At 35.6% G+C, this 11,997-nt stretch overlaps 1 protein-coding gene across 1 annotated transcript; it reads left to right on the top strand.

Annotated features, from left to right (window-relative positions):
* Positions 1-43: 43 nt before the first annotated feature.
* On the top strand, positions 44-11,488 carry LOC132828196 (suppressor of cytokine signaling 2-like). The gene is made up of 2 exons (XM_060845138.1): positions 44-100; positions 11,016-11,488. The coding sequence occupies exons 1-2, from the start codon at positions 79-81 to the stop codon at positions 11,486-11,488; spliced, it is 495 nt and encodes a 164-aa protein (XP_060701121.1). The 5' UTR covers positions 44-78.
* The last annotated feature ends 509 nt before the right edge of the window (positions 11,489-11,997 follow it).

The following is an 11,997-nucleotide window of genomic DNA, read 5'->3' as shown; positions in this document are numbered from 1 at the left end:
CTGTCCTCCGGCAATTCGCCTCAGGACCCCGTTGACCTCCGGGAAGGACATTCTGATTTGTTCCGTATCTCCTGCACCATGAGTCATTTGGAGCGTACAGGTATATTGAGTGTGACTATATGGATTTTTAATCTTGAATACATGTAGACGTGCAGGTCAATTTTTGAATGGCGTTCTGTTTTAAAATACTGGAGTCAATTCGCCTATTTGAACGTAGCGGAATGTCTAGTGTCTAGTCTCTTTTTTTCTATAGTTCCCGATATTTAACCCTCCCTTCTTTTGCACTTTCACAATTTCATTTTGTTAAAATACTATATGCTTTACCGCAGATGTGTCTCGTCATAACGCTGCTTAATAATCAATTTCCGACCCACATCTACAAGAGAACTTTAGTAGTTGGAGAAGGCAATTAATGCAAACAGTAAATATTCTCTTGTAAATATTGCAAATTAAGTGAAAATGTTTGTATCTTTTTGGAATTGTATCTCGTGTTTAAATTCCAAGGTTGTCTTTTACGTCTAAAGCCTGAAGGATAAGTTTTCGTGTTTGTTCCACTAATTCATATTCAACGTGAGAAGTAGAAATATTTAGGAAGAAATCTTTTTCGTCATTTGAGAAAGAATAAAACACAAGTTTTGTCAATTGTGATGTTATTGATTTTGAACAGTAATATGTGCAGAAAGAATCAGTAAAATTGACCTTTTGCATGTCATTACTTAAGGATATGTAAAGCATACAGATCTTTAGAAGCTCACTGTAGAGTTAAGATGCATTTTTACTTGATCTGCTATCATTAAAAAAAAGAAATGAAATATTAATTTGAAATGGGAAATGACAGGAACCTAAGCAATAATTCTAATCTTTATTAAAATAGTTTAGTAAAAAAGTATTAAACAGCACAATTCATGTGTCGAAGTGGAGACATAAAATTGTGTGTAAAGTATTAATTTAAAGTATAAACAACATTGCTGGAGGCTAAGTAAACAATGAATATTATTTGGAGTAAAAGACTTTTCACATCTTTTGTATTTTTTTGTTTCGTAGTTCTAGCATAAATATTGTTGAATGTATCTTAATAATGGAAATGATGCAAAAAAGTCTTGGCTATAATAGCACAATTTGGTTTACAACTTGGTAGTGAAGGGAATATTTTATGACATGTCAGTATCTCATTTTAACACTGGCATGAACAATTCTATGAGAATGCAGTCAATGTTTCATTTCTGTACAAGGAAAATAAATTACAATTGTGTAGTTCTACTTTTAAAAGTTTTGCATGATTAGTCAATCTTGACTGAATTCAGTTCAGTTTCATTATATTACCTCATTTACCCAAAATGATCTCTTTATCATTCATACAAATAGATTCTATACCTAAAGACATGTTTGGAGTGTACAAAGAAACACTTTGAATTGAATGTATCAAGTGAAATGAGCTACAGTAATAAAAGTTGAAAATGTATTGCTGGTTAAAGCACAGCAGGTTAGGCAGCATCCAAGGAATAGGAAATTCGACGTTTTGGGCATAAGCCCTTCAAGCCCTGAAGGGCTTTTGCCCGAAACGTCGAATTTCCTATTCCTTGGATGCTGCCTAACCTGCTGTGCTTTAACCAGCAACACATTTTCAGCTATGATCTCCAGCATCTGCAGACCTCATTTTTTACAGTAATAAAAGTGTCTGTTTTATTAAGAGAAAAATTAAAACAAGAAATGGAGTAGGGCATAACAAGATAACTGGTAATCCAAAGATTTAAAACAAAATCTAGCATATCTGAATACTGAAAAGTTGCCTGGGGAGTACAAAAAGCTCTTCATATCACCTATTTTTAAAATAATACAGCAGATCTGACCTAGAAAACAATAGTGCAGAGAGTTGGAAATCTATTGTGGTTAAGTTTTCAGAAACTCTTGTTAAATATATTAAGAGGGCATATGAATGGATCTAAAGCATAAACACTAAGGGGTAATAGAGAGGAAAGTTTGTCAATCAAATTTGCTGTCTTGTTTTCATTGTTGAGGAATGAGCTTGTGCAATAGATATGATGTATTTTTATGTCAGTAAGGCCATTAGTACAATTGATTTGCAAGGCTGGTACTAAAAACAAATGAGAATTCAGTGAGAATATTTTATATTTGGTACATAATTGCTTGACCGATAGGATCTAAATGTGAAAGCAGAGTGCTATGGATGCTAAAGATGGGGAATTAAAACAAAAAATTGAGCAAAATTATGCTGATAGACTGGCTGAGCTTCTCCAGCCCATTTTGTGTTTATTGTATATCAGAATCCAAACAATAGTAAATCAAAGATTGTCATCGGCCCGAGAGCATATTAGTGTTGAAGTGCAAAGAATAGTTTGGTTGTCTCTTTTATTTAACATCCTAATAAATGATGTGGATCTAAGAGTCAAGAGCACAATGTTTACTTTTGACTCGCAGTTGATTAATTGGAATCCTAGAAGCATGTAGCACGGATTGTAACTTTTGGCTCATTGTGATGTTGGCTGTTTAGTATTAAAACACTTGCTTTTTAATCCTAACACTGCAACTTCCTAAACCTTGAGTAGTTGTACAACTTCAAATGGTAGATTTCTGAAATAAAAGGATAAAACTGAAGTAACGCAGACAGATGTCAGATGAGTTACAGAAATGCACATGACATAAATTCCAGGGAGAAATTATTATGCAAATTTAGTAAAATAATGTACGTTGAAAATGAAAGACAATTAAATTAAGCCATTGCAATAATATTTGGTGAGAGTGAGAAAAACAAATCAGATGTAGGGATGAATTAAGAGGTCAATTTGAGTTAATTCTGCTGTTATATAAATCATTGGTGCAACTGCATTTGCTTTACTAGTTTACACTTCTCTACAAAAATAATTTTGCAGCTGTTGAAAGGGTACACTAGCGGGCAAGCAGAATAATTGAGCAGCTAGATAGTTTGGATTATGAGCAACAATGATACGAATTGAGTAAGTTATTACTGCAGAAGCAAAGGTTAGGAGAAAATGAATATTTTGCTTTGTATTCTAAATCACTCGATATCTTAAACCACAACCATTATTGTCAACTGAGTAAAACTTAAGGGTGTGGTCTATACCTGAAAGAGTGTAAATTCAAAATGATGCAGCAGAAAAATTTGGACATATTTTCACTGCTACAGAAAATTAATAGTATGTATATTCATTAGACTTGCCTCTGCAGGTTTAGTTTTATAAAGTTCTCATGTAGCAAGTTGCTGAGGTTATGAGCTGATAAAGTCACAGTAACAAAGGCTAAGCATTTAAACTTAAGTAAAGAGGCAAGTAACTCTGTATCTCCTTAACTAATCAATTTGCGGGATTGCTATATTAACTGTATAAGGACCAAAGAGGAAGAGTAACTTAAGATTGGGATTCAATACAAAATCAGGTAAAGAAAGACTAAATTAAGAGAGAAGAGGAAAAGCTTGAAAGTAAATGTTACAAAAAACCTTTTATTTAATTTTACATTTTAAAAATGTCCAACAATTAAAGCAATGAGACTGTACATTTTTAATAATAGATTTCAGAGCCAGAAAAGGATACTGACAGTGACACACAAAAGCGACGCATTACACATTAAAGTGTACTCCAACTGAAATATACCAACTTGATTTTTGGTGATGAGCTAAGTTTGTATTTATTGTGTGAAGTTGCTGTATTTTGTAATTCAGTAGTAAGTGGAGCAATTTGGAGACAGCTTTTAGTCTAACTGCATCTCTCCCTTTCACCTGAATTTATTGCTCCACTTACACATATATGATGGTGAGAACCATTAGCCTCTCAATCATTTTGACAGCAAGTTCTGGTCCATTATATCACAGAATGGTTGAATCTATGAAACAAAATTCTTAGGGAGACAGTGGAAACAAAATATTGATTTGTCATAGAGAATTTTGATAGTTTTCAGAAAATTATCGTTATGAATACAATATAGGTGACTAATTTGAGACATGACTTAGGTCTGGGGAATAAATAAGCTTTGAATATGATTGCTAAAGTTTTCCCTCAATGGCTTTTTCCACTTTTAATTGTAAAAATTAAGGTTAAGATTAAGGGCACTGATTGAATGATTATTTGTACACTTAGTTCAGTGATGCCTCTTTTTGTGTTTGTTCAACAAGTTACTTCCTAGGAGCTCTCAATTTATATAATAGTTAGTAACATTTGTAACCCAGGAGACCAGAGTTCAATTCACTGATGGGGTGAAGCTACTCTCTATGTGGTTATCTATTGTCAACGTAGTCAGCTTCCTCTTTAATGGGTCTTCATGTTTTAATTTGCTCTAGTTTGGTTCTTTAGATTTATTGGTTACTTTGAAAAATTGTAAAGTGATATAGGGCTGGCTGGTTTAGCTCAATGGCTAGTGTACGGTTCTCAATAATACTAATGGTCTGAGTTTGGCTCCCATTTCATGAGGAATTGGGAACTGCCTCCTTGCCTTTTCATGCATGATATGCCACTCAACGTATGTAACCAATGTTTCTAATAGAGATGATTTGGAGATGCTGGTGTTGGACTGGGGTGTACAACGTTAAAAATCATACAACACCAGGTTATAGTTCAATAGATTTAATTGGAAACACACTAGCTTTCAGAGCGAAACTCCTTCATCAGGTGGTCGCACAATCACCTGATGAAGGAGCGGTGCTCCAAAAGCTAGTGTGTTTCCAATTAAACCTGTTGGACTATAACCTGGTGTTGTGTGATTTTTAACTTTCTAATAGAGGGATGCTTATGATCCCTAATGGACTATGGCTACCTACTATGTACCTAAAAAATGAACGGATATCTCATATCTAATTTGTTACTGACTATGATTGCCATGGTTAGTGAACAGTTCTATTTCACTCTATCCTGTTGATTCCAGGATCAGGTAAACCAGATGGATCATGGACTATTTTTGCTTAGGGATCCTGGTGTTCTAAAACATTCGTTACCGGAGGGGGAGAGAAAAAAAAGTCAGTGTTTTGCTTTGAAAAGAACCATGGTGTTGTGTAAAATTTTCAGTTGGTCCTCATTGGCCCTTTTAATCAAACTCTGATCTAACTTTGCAGTGCTAAGAATCACTGTTCTAATTGAAATACCCTTTAATTCTTGATTGAAAAAGTACTTTCCCTTTTCATCAAACTCAGGCTGTTTCTAGGAAAAACAGTCCAAAGTTCATAGCAGCTCAGTTACAGCAATGGAATGAAATAATAAAGCTGTTTTTTATCGTGGCAAAAAAAGTTACTGGGAAAGTAATCAGCAATACAGAGCCAAAAAAACTCTAATGCTTATGCAAGCTCCCCATTACACAAGGTTCTTGTTTAATTTTTTTAAAAACTTACTGAACAGTAAAGCTTAGCTTGCATGTGTTCATTAAGCTGGCCTGATACTGTCTTTACTGATTGTCATTGCCAGTATTTTCTGTCTTAGTATGTGCCTTGAAGTGTCCTCATTCTTTTTCTCATCTGCTGTACTCTTTTATTTTCCATATGCTTAAAATGGAAGGAAGTCTTATGAATTGTGTTTAACTTTAGGGAAACTGTAGTTTGTGAATTGAATGTGCAGAAAATATTAAATGTGTCTAAAAGAAAGCTAAAATGTGGAATTCTTGGAAAAGACAAATTAGTGCTTTAAAGGAAAGAAAAACAGGAATTAATGGGCAGAGAGTCAGTAAAATATAAATGATCGTTTTGTGTGTTCCCTGTTGGTATTCAAGTGTAGTGTAAAGGTTGGCATGACCGTCATGTGATCAATGACTTCCTAGAGTCATTCCATGATAATGCATTCTATAGATTACAATATTTGTCTTTTTTGGAAGGCAGCTATTTTTAAATAGTGCTAGGAGGTGGTTACAATTGTCAAAAGTAGTTATTTGTCCTAGATAATTTGATGACACACAATTGTAACTGTGTATATGTGACTTTCTTATGTGGCATTGAACTCTCAGACTCTTATCAGCCAGCTCTTAGCCCTGCCTTTCAAGATATAATGAATGCAAATATAAATAAACTGTACTCCCAAACTAAAAGGGTGAGACAAAAACAAGTTCCTGGCTTGTAAATAACTTTGTACAGTTGGCCCAAATTAAAGGTCCGTGATGTTTTACTGAGAAATTATTTATGGTAGGTTCCAAGGGTAAAAAGAAATCAGTGTTCGGTACAGTGTTCAAACCCATTTCTGTGGTTAAGTTTACATTGCAATAGACCAATAAATATAAAATGTCCTATTCCAAAGGTTTGTGAGTGCACTGTTTCTTCACTGGTCTTAGAAACATAAGGCATCAGAGTAAAATATTGGCTGTAGAAATTCTTATGGTGTCCATACCTCTGGACCAGGAGACCTGGGTTCAAGACCTATCTGCTCCAGACTTTGTAATAACATGACTGAACAGGTTGAATAAGATTTTTTTTTGTTTGGAAACTTTTGCACCACTCAAGCTCCTGGAAACGGTTCATTGGTTAACACATTACTTGGCTCAGAATTGAGTGACAAAATTCGGGAAGTTTCCAGGTTTGCTCTGCTTCCTGCCAGAGGAACAGTTGAGGTACACATGGTTTCTGCTATTCAGTAGGGAGTGAAAGTTGGTTTTGTCTGCCTCAGCCATGTTCACTTACCGCTGCTAGGCAATGCATTGCAACGTGCTCAATAACTGAATAAACTTTGAAGTCTTGCAGTCAAGCCTTGTATGTAAAGAATACTCAGGTGGCTACGTTGCCCAGTCTCTGTGGAAGTATTTTGAGGCAAGATCAATAATTTTGCATGAGATTGAAAAATAATAGGAGGGCAAATTATAATTAACATTTTACTCTGATGTCTCGTGTTTCTCGGGCCAGGGAAGAAAGAGGGCACTCATAACTATAAGCATAAACTTAAATATGATCTAAAACTGTAAGAATCCATTAATACATTAGAATTAATAAATATCATCAACATGTTTATCATTCTAGTATGCAATAACTATGTTACACACCAGAAAGTGTACATTGTACCATTCCTAGCTCTTTATTGTTTTATAATATAGACAGATCCATAAATTACTGGAATCTTTCTATGCCACTATATATTTAGCATAGAATGTAATGCAATTTGACCCTGTGTAAGGACACTACAATGGAGCTGACCATCTAAATGTTTTATACTTTGCAGCAGCAATATTAATCTGCTGGGCCATGACCAAATCAGGAATGTCAAATACAACATTACCTAATCACTGCCAATGGCAATTTTTCATGGCACCGTTGAACTCACTTTTGTTATTTTGCTATGTTTATGTTGCCTTTCAGGACAGTTTTTTGATTGTTTAAAATTTGTTTGAGCAATCTTAGCTTTGTTCCAGTGGCGGTTGTACATATGCTACCTATAATTTGGCATTAAATTCATCTCTGGGATGTCTGCTGAGTGAATGTGAATGTATACACCAGTGAGAGAGATTTGGTCATACAACATTGGAACTGAAGTGTGGTTTAGGACCAAAACCTACTCTCACTTTACTATATTTAGTTATAAGTGAGTCAGAAAATCGTGTTGTTGAGACTGGAGATAAGCCAGTCAGTAGCCATTATGGTAAGGCCATAACTGCCCAAGTTTTGGATCGAAAGGCAATTTTTAAACTTGCTATCGAATGCTATCATCTATTTAAAACTATTTACCTAAAATGTATCCAGTTAGTACAATAACTCTCATTGTGTGGGCTGTCCAGCTTAGCATTTCTTTTTAAAAAAAACAGAGAAAAAACTCAAGTTTATTCCAAAGTTGTAAAATTTCCCATCTTCAGAATAATTCCATCAAGATTGCATTATCTCTTTACAAAAGATAATTTTGCAGGATGGATGGCTTCAGTTATTGGACAATTTTTTTTTGCTTTCATTTTGCTTATGTAAACAGCTGGGGAGTGTTTCAGGCAGCTGCTATAACATGTGAATGAAGTTGTTGTCTTGCTAAACATAGATGTTTTAGCATGATGTCATTCTTGTTGTGCAGTAGTTATTCTTGTTTGGAGCTTTGCTTGTCTGTTTGTCTGTGTGGTCTGATGACACACTGTGTTCCTCAACGATGAGTTGGATTTTTAGATAATTTGTCCATTGAAGGTCTTGTTTTTCACATTGATGCAAGTATCCTTGATGTTCCCATCCACATGGAAATTACTGGATGAATTTTCAAAGCTTGTAGGTCTATCATCCTTCATCTCAGTGCATTTTCATAACTGTCTACCTTGGCATTCCCTCTTCCTCCATACCACTTTCACATTGGCAAACCTCCAAAGCACAAATAGTTGCACTCTGTTCAGTTTTTTTTATCCTTTTCAAATGAAGTTCATTGTTTCATGTCGGTAATTACGTGCATTTTCTGTGTAGGAACTTAATAGTGCATCTGGACCTCTTTATTTTGACTCTATCCATATAAGTTTGTGAAACTTTCATTAATGTAAGAGTTACACTACTAATCATGTTCTAAAAAGCACACAAAGTTTATACTTGTGCTTCATTCTTCAAATAGATTATTGTTGAAACAGCTGTCTATATAAACACATAGATAGAGTATATGGCTATGTTTGTTATTTGCCTGTGTGCCATGCCTGCACCTCTGGAAATAGTAATTATACTTTTTTTTGTATTATTTCCACACATTGTGGTGCACATCTGTTTTCAGATAAAGCATTCCAGGAATTTTCCACCAAAAATTCATTTTTTACCATGAGGCAAATGGAAATCCAATGACAGCAAGGGAAGATAATCGATTTGATTAGTTAACTTTAAATTTTAGGTTGTAGCCTCCTAAACATGTCTGTAACCCAAAGCATGCATGATCTGTATTTGTTGGCTGTTCTGTTAGTTTTAAAAGCTGCGATCGTCTGCATCAGTTCATTTTCAGGTATTTTTACCAAATGATTATTTTGACAGACATTTGCTGTAAATCTCCTTCCACACAAAGCTACAACATATATATGTATAACTACAAGTTTTTAACAGGGAATAAATTAATTCATACTTTAGCTTGGTAAGCTCCAGGCTACTATTTTAAACTCTTAATAATTTCACATCTCACTCATTCCCTCTGGCAGTCCAGATTAGCCTCATTCTGTTCTGTATGTAGTAATTCTATTCGGGTTTCCTCTAAAGCACCACAATATAAACACTTTTGGAAATTGTATGTGGTAAGCAATACTTAGTTCCACATATTTCAGTTGAATATAATGAATTTGATCACCTCAAGTTCTTAAATCATCTTTTCTAGATGTGGTTCTTCTCAGACTGGTTAGTGGGATGCTTAGAAGGTTTGCATTGTGACGACTTACATTTCATAGATAAAATAAAGAATCTGATTTGTGAGGGAGAAGACAGTAAATTACAGATGAATGTGGAGGCTGTGACAACAAGCAATGAATGGCAATTTAATATAGAACAGAGATGAGGCATTACATTTTGAGAACATGTTGAAAGAATGCAAGTGGTAAATGCTAAGGATTTGGTTTAATGGAAATGTTAGAGTCTATTCATTTAGATAAATAAGTTCTTAGTTATGAGTGGGAGGGTTAAAGAAACCGCCTGACGAAAGAAAATGGTATTTTGGGCTTTTTATCAAGAGGGCTTAAGCAAAACAGGAAAGAGATCAGCCAAGTTCTTATTGAATAGCTAAGCAGGTTCGAGGAACTGAACCAAATACCTCTGTTCCCAATTCATATGCTCATATTGTGCCTCTTTACAAAATGATAGACTAAATCTGGAATGCAGTTTGATGTACTGAGTTCCTCACTACAGGAGAGGTACATTAACTTTGGAGAAAACGTGAAAGGAAGTTTACCGGAGTGTCAGCTGGTAGGAGGAGTCTGACTTACAAGAAACGATTTGAGCTGACTTTCTGCAATTTGAGAATTGCAGAGGGTGAAATTGACAGAGGTATTTCTGATGGAAACAGAAATCAATAGAGGGCAAATTTTTTGACATGACAGATTACCTGGCACCTGGCCAAAAAGTTTGTTGGCACTGCACTGACCAGAAATCCACTGCTCCACAGTGATAATACGTGGTAAAAGTGGGACCTCTACCCCTCTGGGACAGGAAATCCTACTCTAGAGCTCTTGCAGCCAATCTGATTGGCCAGCAGCTCTGAAGCCCACCAGTCCAAGATCAAGTCGTCTCTGAATATGAGATGCTGTGGATCCTGGAGCAGCAGGTAGGTGAGGATTTGGTTGGATCTAAACCTTGAGGGGTAGTGGGATGGGGCCATGGAGATTATATGTTGTGGACAGGATAAAGAGGTGTGATGATCATCCAAGGGGTCCACAATGGGCACGAGGCATACTTCATGTACTCTCTGCCCATTGGCAGCCTGTACAGTGAAAGCTGCTGGACTGCTTGCTTATTCCTTAATGGACCAAACATTGTGGGGCAGACATTTTGAGGCAACTAAGTGGCGAATACCTGAAGGCTGAATAGGCAGATGAGCTGTCTAATGCCTTACGTGCCTCTTATCTATATCGGGGGCAGGTTGGAGCTGGGTGCGTGGGTGTCAGGCCTCACATCCTTCAAAGGGACTTGCAAGATAATGGCAGCATTCATCCCAAATTAAATGTAAATAGCTATCTTCATTATTCAGAAATACATTGAAGACAATAGCTGTAGTAAGCACTACACACAGAAATCAGGAGTTTGGAAGAATTGTTCTAATGCAATGTGCATATTTTTTATAGGGTGTGTTTGATTCAAAATCAATTATTCCAAGCTCTTGAATAATGTGATTAAAGAATTAAAAAGCATGTGAGGGAAAACAGAAAAATGGGATTCTACAAATTCAGTTTGAGTAGATCGACTTGCCGTTTTGTTATTTCAGAATTTGTTTTATAATCCTTTTACTACATTTGTGTTGATTAAAATTTAACTTGTGAAAATTAAATGTTGTTGAATGAACAAATAATTCCTGCTTTGATTTGTTCTCCTGAATCAGATTACAACGCAATTACATAAAATGTGTAATTCACACTAACCTTGTTCTTTCTCTAACCAGGCTGGTATTGGGGAGCACTTACCTCAATCGAAGCACGACAGATTCTGAATCAAACCACTGAAGGCACATTTCTAATCCGGGATAGCTCCAACCCAGAATATCTTCTGACTCTTTCGGTCAAAACAAGCTCAGGACCTGCACACCTTCGTATTGAGTACAATGAGGGAAAGTTTGGCTTTGATTCAGTGGTTTTGGCAAAACCAAAGCTCAAGAATTTTGAAGACGTGGTTGATCTTATCCAGCATTATGTCTTGTTGTCTAAAAGTACCCACACTGCACATGACCAGTCACTTACGCCAGTGACTAAAGATACAGTGATTCACCTGAAACTGACTAAGCCCCTGTACATTGCAACGCCTTCATTGCAACATCTATGTAGGATTATAATCAATAAAAGTACTAAGGCAATCCAAGAACTTCCTTTGCCCACTAGATTAAAGGAATATTTATTAGAATATCCCTTCCATTTGTAACTCTGTTATGAGATAACCATTCCTAAAATGACAATGATAAATGACAGAGGGACTTGTTACATGGAGGAAATATTCAACTGTTTCATGTCAACGACTGAGTGAGATTTGGTGCTCTATTGCAACATACCTAATAGATAATGAATTAAACTGTCCATCATTTTCATGTTTGGTTTAACTAAATGTAAACACAAATTTTTCAGTTTCTTAGTAGAAGCAATCAGTTTAGGTTTCAGAGTTATTATGGTAAACTTTTGATTTTTGTTCAATATTTCCTCTGACAGCTGTGGTTTTTCACGGTATACTTCACATTGTATACAACATGCATTCTTGAAGTGTGGTATTTGAAGAATAGTTTGGTTTTTGGTGATTCTTATGTTTCAACTGGCTGAGAATGGAAGGAATCAAATGATAAAACCCAGTGAACTATTACAGAGGTTATGTTGAGGAGAGCATCATTAGCAAATTTTGTTGTTACCTAACTTTCAGCTCAACTGCCAACAATGCTTAGT

This window comes from Hemiscyllium ocellatum, chromosome 26, assembly GCF_020745735.1.
Source record: "Hemiscyllium ocellatum isolate sHemOce1 chromosome 26, sHemOce1.pat.X.cur, whole genome shotgun sequence".
Taxonomy (NCBI): domain Eukaryota; kingdom Metazoa; phylum Chordata; class Chondrichthyes; order Orectolobiformes; family Hemiscylliidae; genus Hemiscyllium; species Hemiscyllium ocellatum.
The sequence above is the reverse complement of the archived record's forward strand: the minus strand, read 5'-3'. Positions and strand labels throughout refer to the sequence as shown.

What these genes read in the sequence shown, in the direction of transcription:
- LOC132828196 (XM_060845138.1), top strand. Translation starts at nt 79, where the DNA reads ATGAGTCATTTGGAGCGTACAG. An exon ending in GAGTCATTTGGAGCGTACAG is followed by an intron (nt 101 to 11,015) that starts GTATATTGAGTG and finishes TTCTCTAACCAG; the next exon opens with GCTGGTATTGGGGAGCACTT.